The sequence below is a fragment of the Populus trichocarpa genome, chromosome 3, assembly GCF_000002775.5.
Source record: "Populus trichocarpa isolate Nisqually-1 chromosome 3, P.trichocarpa_v4.1, whole genome shotgun sequence".
NCBI lineage: Eukaryota > Viridiplantae > Streptophyta > Magnoliopsida > Malpighiales > Salicaceae > Populus > Populus trichocarpa.
In genome coordinates this window covers 12,782,688-12,803,798 of record NC_037287.2, presented here as the reverse complement: position 1 = coordinate 12,803,798, position 21,111 = coordinate 12,782,688, and the positions used below count along the sequence as shown (strand labels likewise).

The following is a 21,111-nucleotide window of genomic DNA, read 5'->3' as shown; positions in this document are numbered from 1 at the left end:
AAATGCTATTTGAAGCAAAAACATTAAAATTGGCGACTAGAGTTATTTTTGTATTTTTACAATGTTATTTTTTTTATTGTTATAATGTCAGTCAAGGGACAATTTGAAATTTGACAAAATATAAAAAAATAATAAAAATTATTTGTATTTTCACAATGTTATTTTTTCATTGTTATTGTTGCTCAGAAAAATAATCTGACCCCGTGTCCAAGCGCAAACAACGAGCTAGTTAGTTTCTAAAGTAAAAAAACAAAAAAAAAGCTCAGAGCACACATTGAATAAAGGGTCGGGCTTTCACGACGACACACAAAAACAACTGGGCTTAACCCATTTGGGATTCTGCCCAAACCATATGTAGGACCTTTCACCTGTCCCCCATGCCCTGTTGTCTCTGTAACAAAACCAAATTTATTTGTTAATTGGATCTTTCTGACAAAAGAAGCAAGCAATGGAAACTGAAGCGGATGTATTAGAAGAGCTACTCAATATAGAGACAGAGATTGAAGATGTTCAAGACCAGATAAAGTTATTACTAGAAAGACAAGAGAAGTTGCACGAGAGACAATCTGAATTGAAGTTTTTGTTGGAAGCATATAAAGCATCTGGAACTGGGAATTCTGCAAATGAAAATGCTTCTCGATCTTCTTCTTTGGAAGACTGGTCAGGTTCATTTGAGTGGGATTCTCAAGCTGATGATGTTAGGCTTAATATTTTTGGCATACCCTCTTATCGTCAAAATCAAAAGGAGGTTAGCTACCTATTCAAGTTTTATCCTTTTTGAGTATCTTGTTTTAGTTTCCTTTTCTTGCGAAAGATTTTGTACTGTTTGTAAATTACCCCTTTTAATGCTCTTGTTGTGTGCTATTAGTCATTTCTCAATATCATAGTACAAACTGGCTATTGCTCCTTTTCATGTTTTCTTTCTTTGGGAAAGGTGGACACGTTTTATAGATGCACAGTAGGAAAGGTGAAAACTTTTTTTCTGTTTTTATAAATTCACTAACGGAAATTTGATCAGGGTTAGGATTTGAGAGGAGTCTAGGCGTTTTGTGTTTAATGGATTATTAATATGTTTGTTTATCACTAGCAAAATTTGCCAATGCAAAGGAATGTCTGGTTTCAGTCTCATGATTAACTTCTTTTATGAATTTGCTAATAAAAAGCTTAAACTCAACCAGATCATAAATGCTATCATGAGCGGAAGAGATGTTCTAGTGATTATGGCTGCAGGTGGTGGTAAGAGCCTTTGTTACCAGCTGCCAGCTATTCTTCGTGATGGTGTGGCCCTCGTTATTAGTCCTTTACTCTCTTTGATCCAAGATCAGGTTCTTTCTTTCTTTTGTTCTGTTCTGTTTTTTTATTTATTCAATTGAACAATGTGCTTTCTATATGCTTTTTCTGTAACTTGAATTGGCTTCTCTGGACAACAATTGATGATTCAGGTTATGGGTTTGACTGCTTTAGGCATTCCGGCTTTCATGTTGACATCGACCACTAGCAAGGAAAATGAGAAGTTCATATACAAGGCCCTTGAAAAGGGTGAGGGTGAGCTTAAGATCTTGTATGTCACACCAGAAAAGATATCAAAGAGCAAAAGATTCATGTCAAAACTTGAAAAATGCCATAATGCGGGGCGTCTCTCACTAATTTCAATTGATGTGAGTTTATCATTTTTTGCCTTTTGCTTTCACTTTGACTTCCATAAGACATGACCATATCAACCAGTACCCTATTGAACATCAGCTGAGGTTTGCTGAAATATTTGTCCTAAACTTAGTTTTGTTGTTACAAAAATTGGATCTAATTATTTAGTCAAAATGTTTGATTTGACAATGTGACCTGGATGTTGAAGTTCTGGGAAAGTGCGTGTACATGAGAACACGTTTGGTGATTCACATACCTTTCCTTGCAACATGATTATAGAAGTGCCACGTGCTTTGTAACCTCAGTGCTTACTTCAATGGAAGCTTTCTCAGCGCCTGGAATCAGGACCCAAGTGGTCCAAGGAATAAAGGAACTGCTTAGTTGAGAAAACATTACCAAACTTTTGTTGAATCTGTCAGTATTTAACAAGATTTCTTATAAAAAATGAAAATAAGAAATCATTGTACCATCTAAGCAGACTACATAAACTTTTTTTTTTTGAGAATCTACTGAAGAAGATCATCTGTTTCTCTGAGTAGAAGTTCTTACTGCAAGCAGTTTGATTTAGAACTAAATGCCAGTCATATGGAAAGAAATTGGTAAAAACTAAGTTGCTCTCCTTAGACATTTGTCAGTATTCTCTGCAGTTGAATTAATTTGCCAGCTGTAGCAGACTGCTTTTTGAAAATTTATTTCTGAAAAGCTCCAGAAAGTAACCAGATTTGTATACAGATGTGTTGTACCCGCTGTTCATGGAATTAATGTCTGATTGCTTTTACATAACCGAAGTTTTTCATAATACTAATAATTTGTGCAGTAAATGTCTAGGCATCCATATGGAAAATTCTGCAAGCATTTGTCTTTGATTATTTGAGATACTTTTCAGGAGGCGCATTGCTGCAGTCAGTGGGGTCATGACTTTCGCCCCGACTACAAGAGCCTCAGTATCCTCAAGACTCAGTTTTCCAATGTTCCCGTGGTGGCTTTGACTGTATGTTTTCATTATCTTTACTAATAAGACAAGAAATTTGGAATATGTCTTATTATAGTTTACAATATAAAAGTAATCACTGTTACTTTGGTATCTGGTTTGCAGGCAACTGCCACACAGAAAGTTCAGTATGATGTAATGGAGATGCTGCGCATTCCAAAATGTGTTAAATTTGTCAGTACGGTCAATAGGCCAAACCTTTTCTACACGGTATAGTTGATGCTTAACTTCATTTATACTCTTAATGGCTTAAGAATGGGAGCAACAATAACAACTCTGTACTTTTTAGGTACGGAGCAAGTCATCTGTTGGTAAGGTGGTTGTTGATGAAATTGCTGAATTCATTCAAGAATCTTATTCAAACAGTGAATCTGGGATAGTGTACTGCTTCTCGAGAAAAGAATGTGAACAGGTCTGCTTTTTGTATTCAGTGCTCCTTGTTTTGGTGGTGTAAATATTGCTTGGGAGTTATTCCGTGGGTAGTGGTGTTGGAATGATCGATGCTGCTAATTTAACTGTGTTTGTTGTGTTACTATTATTATATCAATTGTTACACAACGCTGAAAGAAGTGTATTTCCAGATAACTACGTAAAAACAGAGAAACTATTGGAGCCTTTGCTCAACTGAAACTTTTGATGTAAATCATATGATTGTTAGCAACCTATCTTCTGCATGCTTTTAAAGTTTGTCATCACTTGAATTAAATGCATGAGGACTTTAGCGTTGAAATTTCTTTTTTATTTTCATATCGTCTCTCTTCTAGTCATAGGCACTGATCCCTTCTATTATTCAGCTGTACTTTTTTATCAGAACATGGTAAAGCCCTCTGTTTGCATTAGATTGATATTGTTAATGTAAAGCATTTGTGAAAAAAAATTATAATACTAATGGTAAATAACATGCTAGCATCTCTTCCCTAGAATTGCTATAAAAATTTATCCTTTTCTCATTCTGTCAAGAGCTGTAGGTTGCGGCAGAGTTACGTGAGAGAGGAATTGCAGCTGATTATTACCATGCAGATATGGATGTAAACGCTCGTGAGAAAGTTCATACGTGGTAAAGTCATTATTCTGATGTTATTAGTCACTGGTATTGTGTGAAATGGCACTAGCGTGTTTCCTTTCACTACGCATTAATTTTTGCGAAGAAGAATTTTTACTTTTCTGGGTTTCATAACTTATACTTGCTTCTACTTTCTTCTTTTTTTGTTTCTTAAGTTTTTTCATGTGGAAGAGATATTTTATGAAGAAATAGACAATTAATACAAACTGTGAGGATGAAACATACTCCAAGGTGAAGGCAAAAAAATTCTAATGCAGTAGTTTCCGGTCCTGCTAGTTTTAACTGAAGAAGTCTCTTGGAGACTCTAGATACAGAATACTATATCAGTCTAGACTTATTATAAAAATAACTGCATATCTTCTTGCTATTTTTTCCCTTAAATAGAATTTTTTTATTAAAATTATCTGGGCATTTCTTTCCAACAAAAGTAACCAGATTACTGTAGACTTCGTGCATCTTCCCAATGTCTTACTGTCTGTTCTCTATTTTCATTTTATTGAGTGTTTATGTGGTTTCATGTCACAGGTGGAGCAAAAACAAGCTGCAAGTCATTGTTGGTACAGTATGTGTCATTGCAGTTATCATTCTTTTATTGGTACAATACCTGCACTTTCTTTTAAATTTTATTACTTTGCTTGTGTATCAGGTGGCATTTGGAATGGGAATCAACAAACCAGATGGTGGTTATTATTATATTAGAACAAATTTACCTGTTTTGTCTTTGTGTTCTGATGTCTACTTTTGCAACTCTAGGTAGAGATATACATACACATTAAATTTAATACACAATACTTACTTGTAGTTAGGTTTGTCATCCATCACAGCCTGAGTAAATCAATGGAAACATATTACCAGGTTTGTTCTCTTACCTGGTAAGCCAGTCTTTTTTTCCCCAGAGTGCTCTTCTATAACTTCTGTTACTGCAGGAAAGTGGTCGAGCTGGACGAGATGGGCTGCCTTCTGAATGTGTACTCTTTTATAGGCCTGCTGATGTTCCCAGGCAGGTAATTTTTGTTTCATTTCCCCTCTTACAATGCTAATTTCTATAGCATTTCAACATACAATAAAGCAAAAGTGAAATCTGGTACTTTCTGAGCAGAGTTCGATGGTTTTCTATGAGAATTCTGGATTGCAGAATTTATATGACATAGTAAGATACTGTCAGGTACGTCGTTGCTATTCTTTTTTTGGTTGATTGAGGAAGAAATTTTATTTTGAAAGTAATGGTGTTCAAATAATAGGAGGGCATTCTTTTGGATGAAAGAGGCTAATTAAAATGAAAATATAAAAGTGCTCACCAACTCCCTAAATTGAGAAACGCTTCTAAAAGCATCCAAAGTAGAAACCCTCAAAGCAGTAAAAGGTATCATTATCACTCTAGCTGATGGAGACCAAATTGGTGATAAACTGATTCTTGAAAGTTTTATAGCATTCCACTCCAGCCAAACACAAGTCTTGATTGGCTACCTTCATAACACATCTTCACAGAAGTTTTTAGTTTTTCCTTCCCAAACCTGTGAATTAAATGAGCAATAAATCCTCCTTAACTGTTGAGGCAACCTATTGCTCACTAGAAACACTGAAATGAATATTCTGCATGCTCCTAGCAATAGAACAATGTGAAAAAAGTTGCATGTGCTTCCACTACTAATAGACCACGTTAACTTGCACAAGGAGGTCTGGATAGATGGTAACTAGACATTATGCATGTGCCTTGACACTCACATAATTGAGTGCGTACATCTAATATGCATTGACATTCCCAAGATATTTTGAATTGGTCATTATACATAGAATTTGCTATTGGAATGTGCTTCACATCTGAACTTGTATTGGCATTTTTAATTTTTTGCAGTCTAAAAGACAATGTCGTCGAAATGCCTTTTTCCGACATTTTGCTGAGCCATTACAAGACTGCAATGGTAGTAATTGTTGCTGTTTGTGACTAATATCTTCATGTTCTGCTCTTGATATTTTTTTGTGACTTTGATTCTTCAACTTTGTGCTTTTCAGGGATGTGTGATAATTGTGCTTTTCTTAGTGAAGTTATGGAAGTTGATGTATCTCGTAAGTTTCTTTGATTATTGTTCAATTGAATTTTGTTGTTTGATAAAATTGTTCAACTGAATTTTATCTAGTAGTTATTTTCTAACACTTTCCTTAGATAGTTTCTAATATGGTTCCTTCTTGTGTTGTTTCTGTCCTTTATATTACATTTTAACTTATATGACATTATATGCTGTGCCTGAGATGATTTACTTGGCACTGAAGGACTGAACTCATACAGCTCCAATTCAATGCATTACCAGGTTATTGAAATCTAATATTTAACCTCTTGAGGCCAATGGCGATGTGCTTAACTTGAACTGTAGTTACATGCAAACATGAACATACACCTATACAAGTCAATTTCTCCATTTTTATTGTTTACCATGTTGTTGGAATCTCTTTATGGTCTTTGAATCCAATCCTAATGAGGTTAGAATGGAGAGGAAAGAAGTTAGCGGGACCTTCTGGAGTTAATTTACTATGAGTTGATGGGAAGAGTTTACTGCTAAACATTTTCAAGATGGATCAAGGTAGGTTGGTGTTATTTTGGCCTTGTATTTATATGGGAGCAAAAAATTCTTGAGGTGTTTTGAGATGAAGTATTGATTGGCAGAAAGTGGAACTCTTAAGGTATTTTGGAGTTGCACTTGTTCTTAAATAAACAAAAGTGCAACTAATGCCTCTAACACCTGAAGAGTTGCAGTTTTCGGAGTTGCTCTTCTCTTAAATAAACAAAAGCTCAGCTATTGCCTGTTATATGTTTTGGCATCATGGATGGCACTGGAATCTGGAGTTAATGGAGTTGTTGAAGATCAGAAGTAACAGGCAGTTGGTGCTCCCTGTGGTTTTTTTGTTTGTATGGATGCATATTAATAAGCTAAGGTAAGGATGCATTGTAGGAAGTTGCCAGTTAGAAAGGCCTTTGAGGTAAGGACCTTCTTTGATGCATCAGTAGTAGGTTAATGGTTATGTTCGTTCAGTGTACTATTTAGAAGTCTGGCTTCTTACTGCAATAGCTTACGTGAGTGCTGGGTGCTCACTGTTATATTTAACGTGAGAGGATTGGATTTAGAGGGATAGGTCATTATTGGTTGGTTTACCTGTTCCAGGTTAGGGTTTCTAGAGATGCAAGGGGAAACGGTAAGAGAATGTTTGGAAAGAGCTATACACCAGAGATAATTCCAAATAGGTTTCCTCATCTTCATGGTACTAACTCAGATAACATGGAAATCAGTTATTGACCTGAAGACTTGGCTGAAGCACCATATTTCAAAACCTTTGAAACAAAAAAACAGCTAGGAGGAGAAATTTTGGTAGTTAAGATTCTGGTTTGAAATTAGTTGAGTTTCGCCCATTTTCTCCAGTAAGTTAGGAGTATCATAAGATTTAGGCAGCAGTTTTTATCATCAATGATTATTCAATATGATCAGGTAATTGTGTCAGATTTCATCAGTAAAAGGGTACGAATATGGCCTATTATTGTCAGAATATGGATATCTTGTTTTGCCATTCATTTTGTTTAGCTTTCATCATTGAATATAACATATTCAACAAAGCAAATAACTTTTTTTTGGTAACCAAATGTACCAAATAACTAATTTATTGACTGTGACTACTTCTGCACAGGTCATGCGAAAGTTATGGTTTCATTGCTGCAAGATACGCAAGAGAAAGATCAGAGGCTGACAATGTTGCAATTAGTGGACAAAATGAAAAATAAGAAGGAACTAGGTTTGTCCTATGGAATTTATTTTCAGTAAAAATGATTTCAACAAACTTAAAAGTATCGTTATTTTATCAGCAGAATATTTTCAGAGAGTTTCACTGATTTGTGTTTGTCTCACACTAATGATTAAGTCATTAATTTACAGTAGTGAGAATGCCCTGATCCAAAAGTTGAAATCTTATGAAAAATAATTAATGCTGAAAGTCTTTGGAGTTTCTTCCTTGTTAACATGACATGAGACTTCATCATCAGGCTTGATGCCCTGCCATATTGAATTCTCTACACATTTCTGTATCCACAAGCGCACATATGTTTGTACTTGCTCACATTATGATGGTTTGAGTGCGATGGATATGATAAATATGCTGGAATTCAGTTAAGTCTAATCATTGAACATGCTTAAATTGAGCAAATCCTGGTCCCTAGTCCAAGTTTATCTGCCTACAAAGAAGTTTATCTGCCTACAAAGTAATGCTAAAGTCAATTTTGTATGTACTTTATTAAGCTCTTATGACAATAGACATGTGTTGCATGCACCTTATGCGACTGCTTTTCTGGTACCTGATGGGTGGCAATGTGTGTATAGGGGCAGGTGGACAATCTGTAAACTAGCATGTAGTTGTGGCAGAAATGTCCAGGCATAAAATTATCGACAACAAACTATCAAAAACTGTCCTTGAAACAATCACTAGAGGCAAATTAACAGATCCGCCAACGAAACAAATCTTTTAGTTTTAAAATTTTGTTGTTGGAATCTGGACATGTATCAAAATGTTGAATATTTTTTGGGGCTTTTGTTTCATAGAAGTTCCCCTTTATTTTATAACATGCCCTAAACAGTGTGTATATGACAAAGATACAGCATCGTTGTAGAACCATCAGCTCGGTGATATCACTCGGCGTACCTTATCTACATCTTTATGTACTTTCCAAGAACCTTGATTACTGTATGTTGTTTAAAGGGGCATCAAGTGGTATTGTTTGAAATTTTAGGTTTGGTTTGCAGAAATAAAAAAAGTCCAAGAAGGAAAAGTAAAAATGATTTAAATCAAATCAGAGAAAAATGATTTAAATCAAGTCAGAGCCTGATTCTACATAAACAAGAAGAAGTCGGATTTTACAAAATCAAAGCCTGATGTATTTACCTCTTGTTACAGCTTGAAAGTGAAAAATCACTTAATGGAGAAATAAGATGTAACTGTTGTAGTGATGTATGATGCCCAGACATTAAATGCAATTAGAATCTACCTTTCTTATTTGGTTGGATAATTATTGCAATTGTTTCTTACCTGTTATAGTCATCTGACACTGCTCTAACTTTTATGTTTATTCTTCAAGTGCATTTGAAATCTGATAAACATAATGCGTTTGCATAAATTTATTTTGATTTCTGTATGAATTAATCCCCAGGTTCTGACATAAAGAAGGAGGAAATGGAACAGCTTGTCATACAGCTTATACTTGACTTTGTTTTTGTAAGTACCTGTATGCTTTAACTTTGAGTACGTAAAGCAAGATGTTGCACAATAATATTGTTTGAATTGGTTGCTGAGTCACTTGTGACACTGAAAATACGTGCAATGTCTAGATTGTTAAGTGAAAAGTAAATATGCTCACAAAAAAAAAAAAGAGGCAAGAAAGAAACATCATTTGTTTCGTATCTTAGATTGTTATTGAAGTTTATGTCGAGCACAAATATCACTGGCATGATTTTGTGTTTTCATGTCTACTCTTTTTGCAATGTTATATCAACCTTAAAAGTGTTTGCCAATTTGTGTCTTTGTCTTTGTTTATGTAGAAAGAAGAATATCAACATACAGCCTATGCTACAAATGCTTATGTGACAATAGGTCCATTGGCAAATCAGGTGCTGCAAGGTACGGTTCTAAATCAGATACTTAATTATATAATCTAGCCTGCATATTTTTGGAGCTTAGTTCTATTATGTCATTTCCTGTTCAATACAAGTGTTGAGAAATTTTGGAATTCCATGTAGGCTTGTACAGTCTCCCTCAGCAGTAAGGCTGTGAGTATGTAATTGACGTAATGTTGATACCTGTCATTTTGCATACAGGCAAGAAGATAGTTAAGCTTGAGATCTCTAGCAAACAGAAGAATAAGGGTGACAGCATGAAATCAGCAAAGCACAGCCTTGCATTTTCAGGTTTGGAGTTGAAACTTGATGAGTTGCGGGAGAAACTCTCTTCTGGTCATGGTGGAATATTCCCCCATTCTGTCTTGTCTAGCCAGCAGATGAGCATGATAAGTTCCCAGAAACCAAGTTCAGCACAAGAGGCAAGTCCCTACCATGTTGATATGTTACTATTGAGTATTTTCCCTTGGCATGGAGCTGGTTGGAATATCATTCCAGTTTGTCATTCCTCGTAGTGCTTCAGCTGCAGTGCTACATTGATTACAAAACTTGAATTATATATTGGAAAAAACTGATCTTGTTTGTTTACGAGAGCTAGCACTCTCTAATTGGATGATGTTGACTTCTGGCCAGCTGTAATTCTTGATGCTCCTGCTCAATACATTCATGCACAGGCTCATGTGCAAAGAGCCACCAACACCCCTGTATGTAAAAAGCACTGTAATCAGTGCCAGCTGTATGATCCAACCAATCATGAACTATTCATTTTAGGCAGCCTTAAAGGAACTTAAGGCAATATCTATAACAGATCTTGTGCCTGCGATGGCTTGTCATTCTCAGAATAGTCCAAAAGAATTGCAACTTTCTAACTGATCAATGCTTGTCACAACATTTCAATTGTAGTACAGCCCAAGCTAGCCTCATAAACCTGAGAAGTTTATTGTATCTGTTCTTGTTTGCAGTTGGAGAAGATAATTGGAAAGCTGAAGACAGAAAAGTATGGGAGTAAAATTCTAGATGAGATCAAAAAGTACACCAGCTCTGAGCTGCCGGATAATGGCATGTTGAATGAGGAAGAAGGAAGCAGGAATAGAGCTAGCAAGAGGTTAAAGACGAAAAAGGGTATTGTTGTTATCGAGAGCAGTGATGAGGAATTGTAAAGGTTCTTCTGATGCTTCTTAAATTACTCCTTACTTTCACCATGAGCCCTTCAGAAAGACCACCCTAACCATGATGCAGACTTGGTTGTGTTCATAGTTTGTTTCAATATTTTGTTTGGTCAATGAAGTAGCCTAGGGATTCTTCTCTACCCTTATGATGATGCTTAGTGGTCAGGGAAAAAGAGATGGGTTGCAGAAAATTTCTTATTCATACACAATTTTGAACCTGTCCAAATTTTTAGGAGAACTAGATATTGCTTACACTTCTCTGTAGCAGTCCCAACACTTTGATTTAGTTAGTGGTAAGGAACGGCAAATTACGAGTGTGTGATCACCATTGGGATGGTGATTTTATTTAGATACTGATGAAGAAGTAAAAGCATCCAGTAAAAGCCAGGGCAGGTGCTGTATCTATTGTAATTTTTTTTTCTTGAAGATCTGGAGTTCCAAGATATCCATTGCATTTTTGTAATTTATTTCGTGACAAGTCCTCATTCGTCCCATTATTTTGGATACACAGATGGAACATGTAGGCTTCCTTTATTTGTCTCTGGAAAAAAGTAGTCAAAAAATTGAAATTTTAATGGTTCTGCATGTCTTTGCACTCTTGTTTTCTTGTTTAAAGGATATTTTCCTGTTTTCTTTATTTTTATCATCTTTGAACATTATATAATTGTTTGCTACCTGCTCATAACATGTAATATTTTGTTGATATATATTTTGGTTCCTAAAATTTTTCAAAATTTTTATCTTGATTCTTATATTTTATTTTATTTTGCAAATAAGCTCTTGATTGAAGTTTTTTATTCTCATATTTTACAATAAATGTAATTTAGTTCTTAAAACTTGTTTTCAATTAAGTCCCTACAAGTAAAATATTAATCTTGGTTAAAATTGTGGCAATAGATGTGATATTATTGGAAACAAAAGTTTTACTTTTTCAATGGGTATATCTATTTAAATTCATTTAAATTTTACTTTGTCCATCAATCTATTTAAATTATACAAAACAATTATTGAAAAATAATATATTTATGATGATATGAGAAAAAATCAAAGTAAAAACGCATTCATGGGGATCAAATTTGAAGCATAAACAAACATTCAATTTGCCCCCTAATATCAGGGACTAAGTTACATAGCTAGGGCAAAAGTTCATGTTCATTTGTTTTTCCGGTGGCTAAATTTTTTTTAAAAAAATTAGATCCTTTCACATTATCTTTTAATTAGCGTTTGATTTAGTAGTTCATTTTGGTTATTTGGATACGAGGTTCTCGTAATATCAAAAAAAGATTTTAATGTGGAGTTAATGTTTAGCTCGTCAAAATAAGTTAAAATAAAATAAAACTTTGGTTTATATAAAATAATTAAGTGTTAATGGTTCAAAATTGAACTTGTAATTTTCTTTGGTGGTTGAGCACCACGATTCTTGGTGGCGTTGGAAGTGGTGCACGAGAGCTTTTTAGTGAGGGAACGCATGCCAACTAAGGAGTGATGGTTAGGCTCTAATGATGTTTTCTCCTTTTTTTTTTTTTTTTTTTTCTCACTCTCATCTCTTTTAATTTTGCATTGTTTTGTTCAAAATTAAAATGTGTGTTGTTATTTTGTTTTTACATCAAATTTAATTTTTATTTTTTTTATTGTTATTTTTTGTTTTGAGTATTTTTTTTAATTTATCCTTTGATGTTGGAATGGTTAGGAAATGAACTTCATAATTTTTTTATGGGGTTATTGGGTCTCATGACCTGGGTCATAAGTTTGAAAAGTTAACCCGGACTGATAATAATTTTTTAACATTATTTTTTTTTCAATTGAGTTTGTTGGAAATTGATCTTTGTAATAATTTTCTTTGCTTTTTTTTTAAAAAAAAAAAATTCTTATGGCTTTTAATTTTATCCTTCAAATCAAGTTTTTAGCTTTTGTTATTTCAATAATAATAATAATAATAATAGCAGTGGTGTGGTGGTGGTGGTGGTGATGGTGATGGTGGTGCTAATAATAATAATAATAATAATAATAATAATATTAGTAATACTAATAATGATAATAATGTTAATAATACTAGAATACTGATAATAATAATAGTTTATAATAATAATAATAATAATAATAATAATTGTGGTGATAGTGTTAATAATAATAATAATTAAAATAGTAATAATAATAGTAATAATGAAACCAATAATAATACTGATAATACTACTAACGGTGATAATAATTGTAATAGTAATAATATTTTTTTTCATGACTAATTGTTGCAATAATATTAATAATTGTGATAAAAATATTAATAATAGTAATAATTGTGATAGTAGTGGTAATACCACTACTAATAGTAATGATAGTTGTAGTAGTAATGATGATAACAATAATAGTAACTAATGATAATATTAGTTGAATTGTAATAATAATGATAATAATAGTGATTATAGTATTAATAGTAATAGTTTATTAAAAAAATAATGGTGATGGTGATAATAATAATTGTGGTAGTAATAATAATAATAATAATAATAATAGTAATAGTAATAGTAATAGTAATAGCTTATTAAAGTGGTTGTAATATCAGTAATTATAGTGATGGTATAAATAATAGTGGTAATAAAATCAATAATAATTAAAATAATAATAATGATATTATCAATAATAGTAAAAATAACAACAACAACAACAATATTAATGTTATTGATAGTAGTGATAGTAGTTATAATAGTGATAATAATAGTTGTAGTGGTAGTGATAAAAATAGTAATAATAATAATTATTATAATAATATTTATAGTAGTAATGATAATAGTTATAATAATGGATAATAATAATGCTAGCAAGGCTAATAACAACAACAGTAATGATATTGTTAACAATACTCATAATAACAATGATAATAATAAAGGTAATAATAATAGTAATTGTAATCATGATAATAATAATACCTTATTTTTATTTTGCTTTTCTATAGGGTTAGTGTGGCTTGTGAGTTTGAGTAACTCAGGTTGCTTCGATTTACGGGTTTGGTGAGTTGTCTTTGTTTTTCTAATTGAACATGACTTTTTTCCCCTTCAATTTCTTCCTCGTACAGTAAAAAAAATAGTTTCAGAGAAAAGCTATATTATTAAACTTTATAAAATTCAATGACATGTTTACAAGTTTGGCAAGTTTAATGTTATTTTTTCAACATTTTAGTATTGGATTGATGTTTAATTTGACGATCATCTATTTTTTTTATCATATAATTAAATAAAAAATAGTTTGAAAAACAAAACAAATTATAATCCCGCTAAATTTCAGAACCCAGTTCACAAGTTTGGCATGCTAGCCCGAGTAACCTGATTTATAGATTTGATGAGTCTACTCACTGGTGAATATGATTTGTTTTTAATCCTTTGATTTTTAAATTTGTTTTTCTCAATTTTATCTTTTAATATTAGATTGGTTGAGAAATAAATTGTATGATTTATTTTTTATTATTTTCTATAGAGTTATTACTGTATCAAAAAAATATTTATTTTTAAATTGGTGTAAAATTTTGAGTATATATTTTTATTATATAATTAAAATTAAAAAAATTATTTATAAAAAATTTATTAAATCCATGACAGGGGAGCGCTATCAATTGATTCAGACAAGCATTTAACAGACAAACAAGAGCAGTTTCGGTGTTAACCCCAATTTTGAAAGTGGGCTTTTGCATTGGTTTTCTAAGGAAAAAATTGCATTCCCATATTATGTTCTGAAAGTAAAAAAACATGTTTGATAGGCAGCATTTATTGTGAAGACGAGCCCAAAGGTGAAACAATCCGGCCCAAGATGAATTTTTGTTTTGAGAAATTTTTCAATAATTTCTTATTTATCGATTGAACATTCCAGGAACGGGAAAATACTAGCCAGGGTCAAGGCATTCGATCTCCTTGTCTGCGTCGTCGTCGTCGTCGTCGTCCTCCTCCTCCTCAACAAATAGTGTCTAATAATAATAATTGAAGAAGCATGAAGAAGCTATCCTTCTCAATCCCATCAAAATCCAAATCAAAACCTAAACCAGTCTCAGACCAACCAGACAATGACAACTCCAAACAATATCTCACCGAATTCGATCCCTCAAAAAACCTACTCCCTCAAAACACTCAAACCCCAATTATCCTTCCTATTCCAAACGATTACCAACCCCACAAGAAAATGAAAAACATCCACCTCCCTCTCCACCAAGATGATTCCTCCACCGACCTCCGTTTCGAAGTCGAAACCCTCTCCTCCGATCCCGCCGCAGCCTCCGATTCCATTTCCTTCGGCCTCAATCTCCGCCAGTCCGCCACCACGCAAACCCAAGATGCCAGAAGCGAGGACGTGCTGTTGGAGAAATTGAGGTATGATCTGAAGAGGTTGCCCGAGGATAGAGGGTTTGAGGAGTTTGAAGAAATGCCGGTTGAGGATTTTGCGAAAGCGTTGCTTAAGGGTTATGGTTGGCATGAAGGGAGAGGTGTTGGTAAGAATTCTAAGGAAGATGTTCAAGTCAAGCAGTACACGAAAAGAACTGATAAAGAAGGTCTGGGCTTTCTTGCTGCCTCACATGATTCTAAAAATAGTAAGAGTAGTAGCAGTAATGGTAATGTTAATGGTAGTGGTAGTGTTATTGTTAAAGAGAAACAAAGAGAAAGGAGTAAAGATGGGCTTTTTTTGGGTAAAGAAGTTAGAGTAATTAGTGGTAAAAAGGAAAATTTGGGGTTAAAAGGTACGGTTGTGGAGAGATTGGGTTCGGATTCAATTGCTTTGAGGGTAGAAAAGAGTGGGGAGAGAGTGAAAGTCCGGGTTTCTGATGTTGCGGAATTGGGGTCGAGAGAAGAGGAGAGGTGCTTGAAGGAGTTAAAGAGTATAGAAGAGAAGAAACCGAGTGATGGGGATAGGGAACAACGGCGTGTTAATAAGCGGAATGTAGAGAGTAGAGACAGTTTGAAAATGGGGAATGGTAATGTTGGTAAAGAGAGAGGAGTTCAGTGGCTTAGGAGTCATATTCGGGTTAGGATAATTAGTAAGGACTTGAAAGGGGGGAAATTGTACTTGAAGAAAGGGGAGGTGGTAGATGTGGTTGGGCCTTACAAATGTGATATAAGTATGGATGAGAGTAGAGAGTTGGTGCAAAGTGTGGATCAGGATGCTCTTGAGACTGCATTGCCACGTCGTGGGGGTCCGGTTCTTGTTCTTTATGGAAAGCATAAAGGAGCTTATGGGAATTTGGTTCAAAGGGACATAGATAGAGAGGTTGGTGTTGTGCAGGATTCTGGTAGCCATGAGTTGCTTGATGTCAAACTCGAGCAAATTGCTGAGTATGTTGGAGATCCCGGCTACATTGGTTATTGATTCTCTTGGTGAGCATTGCAGACCCATTTAAATGAATAGTTTGTCTTGGGATACTTTGTCTTGATTGCTTATGATGATTAATGTGTATCTATTTGGATGCTTTAAGGATTTTTATGGGTCTAATGTTATTTGAATTGATATTGTTGCTTCAGTTGATACTTTAGGTAATAAATCATTTTTCAGTCTTGTTTCTCTATTTTCACATGCACAGTTCATGTTGAAGCCTGATGAATTTGGACATGAAATAAAAATTTCATCATATGTGAATAAAATTGCTTTTTAGACAAACTCTTGCTAGTCTAAAATGCTTTCGAATCTCAAGTTTGAAGATCATAAATTACTTTTTAGCAAACTCTTGTTTGGATTATTTTCAGTTTCTTAGTTGGTAATATTTATTGGCCAAATATTGAATCCTTGTAGTGTTCACTGGGGCTATCTTTAGTTTTTTCATTGGCCAGCCAAATGCATTTTCTTGCTTAAGTTTCAAAGTTTGTGCAAAACTGATGAAATCAGGCTTTAGAGTTATTCTCGGCTTCTAATCATATAGGTCAAGCCACTGCAAATTATTGTTAGAGTAGGAGAATTTCAGACAAGATAAGTTGTTAGGGGATTTGCAAATTATCCGGAATAAAAAATAAGATTATTGGGGTTACACCTTACTAAAAAGTAGAGGGGTTAATTGTGTCTGATATCCTTTTACTATTGGGGTTTAATTAGTTGGGTCTCTCTACTACTAATCTGATTATTTGGATCCTTCTATTATTCTGTCCATAATCACTAGTGACCATTATCTTATGAAACCGGTAAAGGATGTGTATTGTCATGATGGTAGCGTGGCACATGTCCATATTGGACATGAATAATGTGCTATCTTTTTTTAAAAAAAAATTCTGTGTATAAGAAAAAGAAAAAGAAAAAGAAATTGATTATGTCTTTGTTCCTCCTCATATTCACTGCTTCTTCCATTTGAGCTTCCTCTACCTTTCCTTGTATTGTCACACTCTCTCTCTTCTTCTTCTTCTTCTCATTGTCTTTCCTTGTATTGCTGCCTGCACCTAATGAGGTTCATGGCATGGTTCTTGTTTTTGGTAGAGTTCATGGCACCTTTTGTATTCCCGCGCCTGAGGATCCTCTTCTCTTCCTCGTTGACCCTCACCTTCTATGACGCAAAATGAAAAAACATAAGAAAAACAACAAGCACAAAACAACGCAAAATTCTACCTAATAGAGTTACCATACCAAAAACCCTAATTCTAAATTTTATTACTCCATATTTTTTCTAACCAAAACTCAATATTACAACTTTTCTAGTCTTTTTATATACTAGAAAAAATGTCATAAACAAAGCTAGAAAAGTAATAAAAAAGTTCTAAACCAAATATAAAAAAGAATCCTAAATCATTTAGGAAAATATTACAAATCTTGAACTGTAATTTCTGGGTCTTATTTGAAGGCCTTCTTGACCTTAGATGACTATGAAATTTTAACCCAGGGCCTCTAGCCTATGGAATCTACTAACAAAATTTGAGTCCAATTTAATGGTCGAATAGAAATTTATGCTCGTTAACAAAAAGTTGCTTGTTAGAGAAAAATCTCCTACATCATTCTCGCTGTCCTCTTTCTTGTTCCAGCCCTCACCCTCCTTGATTGCTTCCTCTTCACAGTGCTGCCTACACTGTTGCAGCTCTTCTCTCGCAACACGGTTGTCAGTGTTCGATGTTCCATCAAGGATTCTTTGGGTCTTTTGATCACTCTCCTTCCCTGCTGCCTCTGCTTTTTTCCATTCTTGCGCTTCATATTTCTGCTTGCATTGGCTTTGCCATTGAATTAGTCCTTAAAACTCCTCCATATTATGATAATGTTCTATACACCTGTCAAGGGTATTTTTGGATTTTTATTTTTTATTTTTCCTATAGACAAAGAATTTATAAAATATGGACATGTGTCGTGGTACCATCTTGACAGCACATATCCTTTCTGGTCTCATAGGTTAAGGGTCTCGAATGATTATAGATGGAATAGTAGAGGGAACAAACTAATTAAACCCCAATAGTAGAGAGACATTGGACACAATTAACCTAGAAGGAGAGAGTTTGCACAGTCTTCCCTTTTTTTCTTTCCTCATGCAGCTTTCCTAACTCTTTTAATCACTCAATAGGGTGCAGCTGGGCTGTATCCTTGAGATTCTATTCAACAGTTGAGACTGGATGAAAAATAAAACAAGCAAACAATGAAGACAGATTAATGTATCACCATAATAGCCCTCTTGCTCTTTGGGATTAATTTGCTTGGAGTTCGTGGTGTCATGTCTAATAAAAAGGATACATCATGTTCACCCTCGAGGCGCTAAGGCTGAAAATTGCTAATCAAACTTTGGTTTGTGGTTTGTATCTTCTAGTCAAGGAACTTTATTTGTTTTCCTGTAACAAATGAAAAACAGAAGTCTTTGTATAACAAAGACAGTTCTTCCCGCCTTTGGAGAACCTCCAATTGCGGTTTGCTGTTGTGTGGCATCATTCTCTCCCTCCCTCTCTCCTAACTCTGTAGCTGCCACGACTCTGTCTCCTTAAAGCAGCACCCTTAAATCATTGATTTGAGTTTAAACTCTCTCTAACTTGTTATTCAATGATGGAATTGAATTTGATTCCTAAACCATATTGAAACTAGTTGTGAGTTTTGATTTTCTCTGTTCAGGAGTATATATACTGCTAAGTACATTTGCCGCCTACTTTTGGTCTGATCTCAGTATGGAACCTATTGCTTTTGCTGATATCATTTACTGTTAGATATTGAATTGTGTTTATTGTAATTCCAAACAGTAAAAATATTTAGCTAGAGCTTTCTTTGATTTCTGAGTTTATGATTGCTGCTTATCTTTGTGATTTAACAGTCTCACCTCTGACCTATCTGCAGGATGCGTTCTGATTCATAACAGATCACGAGCATGTTCTGATAATTCTGATATTTGATCTCAAAGCTTGCACATTTGTGCACACAATTTGCCTCAAGGTGTCCTGTGATTGCTTATTTAGTTCGATGCCGCTGCAAGACATTCTGAAATGGGATCCAGATCACATCCAGATGGAGAGATCTTCCCCAATTTGAAGATCTGAAGCAACATATAATCAGTCATCTTCCATAAAAGAGAAAATTAAAATAGTGAAGACCACGATTTTAATTACTGTGATTGCCTGATTGGATGCCTGAATGCAGATTGCATTTTGAATGGTGATGGCAACTTGAATGTTAACTGCTATTGGCTCCTTGACTTGATTGTAATGTACAACAAAAACAGTTATAACACTAGTTGGTAAAGTAATGCAGTAAAAGGTCACAGTGACTGTGTGTGTGTAACCGCTTACTCGCATGAACTATTGAAGAGTTTGGTATTGATTTTAATTTTTTTTTCTTAGAAATATATTAAAATAATATTTTATTTATTTTTTAAATAACACAAGGATATTAAAATAATTTAGAAATATAAAAAAAATTAATTCAAAGAAACAAAGATTCAAATTTTAGTTAAACCCCAGCACAGCAACGTTGCCAAATACACTTTATATCTCTTGAATAGTTAATCTGCGTGAAACAAGACAGTTAACAAGATCTTTGATGAGTCCATTATGAATTCGAAAAGTTTTCACCGGGGACCCAGCAACATTATTTCTTCTTTAATCTTATTTAATATTTGCCATTGTCGTATTTTAGTGATGATTGAATTTCGTAGAGGTATTCTCGTTGATTCATTTTCAAGTTTCTCTCTTTAGCAGAGACCAAAGAAATCTGCTTTGGTCAAGTATATCATCAATGGCAATTGTGTTTTGAGGGTGAAGAAAAGGAAGCAACTTTCACATTCTTTCATATGTGATGATGACGCAGCAACGTCCAAAGAGAGATAGCAAAAGGAGATATTGGTGGAGGGTTGGTTCTTCGATGGAAGATATCTATCCAAAAAGATAATCCGAAGATTCTCCAGATTGATTCTGGAATTATAGCCCGCAGCTTTGGTGCTGGTTCTGGTGGATTTTCAAGGTCAGATCCAGAACATTCCTCATTCATGATGTTGTTAATGACATTAGCCACCATTAAGAGGATTCATGCTCTTAAGGCTGTCCTTGCACTGACCATGTTTGTCAATCATCATATGGAGATATTGTTTAACTGTTTTTCCATCACAGCTACCTATTTAGTATTTATGTGATAGAATCTGTCATCTTATTGTGCTTAACAAATTGACGAGAACACTGGAAAATTATGAATCACGCCAACATGCAGTGCAAAAGCTGTTCTACAGTTTTTTACCAGTAGACACATTCTGAAGTTTGTTCTGAAATTGCAGGTTACTTTGTTTTTCTCTGTAGAAAATCAGTCTTTTCAAATGAGATACTCTTCAAAACATCCATTTACCTAATATTTATATACTTCATTGTTTCTCTACGAGATTGCTATTTTTTCACATGAGAAATCCTTGGATGTACTCCATTTTCCTCATTTATACTCATTTGAATATTCTTTATTCCTAACTTCCTGCTTGTTCCTCCTGTATGCTTAATGCGTACTATGGCTGTAAGCCTGTATCTTTTCTTTTAAATAGTTTTTATAGCAGAAAGGTAAGAGTGTAAATGGAACCGAAAGGAATACGGAAAGGAAACAAACCATGAGGATGATCAAAGTTGACTCAAGTTTCTGCTGTTAATTGTGAGATTAACAATAGAGATGGGAAGCTCTAGGGTAACAATCCTTGATGTTTGCTGAAATCATTTTTCATATTTGCAAGATCACCGTGATCACAATGCTGAAATTTTAAGTTATTGCATGTATAAAGAAACAGTATAAAGTAGTCAGTGTAACTACATAAACTTCAGCACCGATCCATTTATTATCCGCTTTGGGCCTTATCGCCCTCACGGTTTTGTTCCTAGTGACGCGAGCCCACTTCTGAGCCTGACGCCCCAAAACGCGTACAACATGCTGACAACCAGCACTCTTAATAAAGTCAGCTACCACTCCCTCACCCGCCGATGTGGGATATTACAGGTCCAGTCACTAGTCATTTCGTTTACTCATACAAGAACCCTGGGTCAACTGAATACCATAGCTTATGAGAACGTGTATATAGTGCCATTTATTGACGCCTATTAATTTTTGCGAATCTGGATGTCGCCCATTACATTTATCTCTGGTGAATTGGTGCTGGTTGATAAATGTCAGGGTTTGGCTCTAGTCAATCGGTTTAACATTAATGAGGTTTGT

At 34.4% G+C, this 21,111-nt stretch overlaps 2 protein-coding genes across 2 annotated transcripts; both read left to right on the top strand.

Annotated features, from left to right (window-relative positions):
• The first annotated feature begins 362 nt into the window (after positions 1-362).
• On the top strand, positions 363-11,150 carry LOC7491914 (ATP-dependent DNA helicase Q-like 2). Its single transcript, XM_024596625.2, has 19 exons — positions 363-748; positions 1,179-1,325; positions 1,443-1,658; positions 2,531-2,635; positions 2,741-2,845; positions 2,925-3,047; positions 3,604-3,692; positions 4,224-4,260; positions 4,345-4,378; positions 4,501-4,553; positions 4,625-4,702; positions 4,798-4,863; positions 5,554-5,620; positions 5,712-5,765; positions 7,374-7,478; positions 8,884-8,948; positions 9,272-9,350; positions 9,548-9,768; positions 10,309-11,150. The coding sequence occupies exons 1-19, from the start codon at positions 449-451 to the stop codon at positions 10,504-10,506; spliced, it is 2,142 nt and encodes a 713-aa protein (XP_024452393.2). The 5' UTR covers positions 363-448; the 3' UTR covers positions 10,507-11,150.
• Positions 11,151-14,252: 3,102 nt separating this feature from the next.
• On the top strand, positions 14,253-19,257 carry LOC7491913 (protein MOS2). The gene is made up of 2 exons (XM_024596626.2): positions 14,253-15,866; positions 18,772-19,257. Exon 1 carries the CDS (start codon positions 14,491-14,493, stop codon positions 15,856-15,858), a length of 1,368 nt encoding a protein of 455 aa, XP_024452394.1. The 5' UTR covers positions 14,253-14,490; the 3' UTR covers positions 15,859-15,866; positions 18,772-19,257.
• Positions 19,258-21,111: the final 1,854 nt, after the last annotated feature.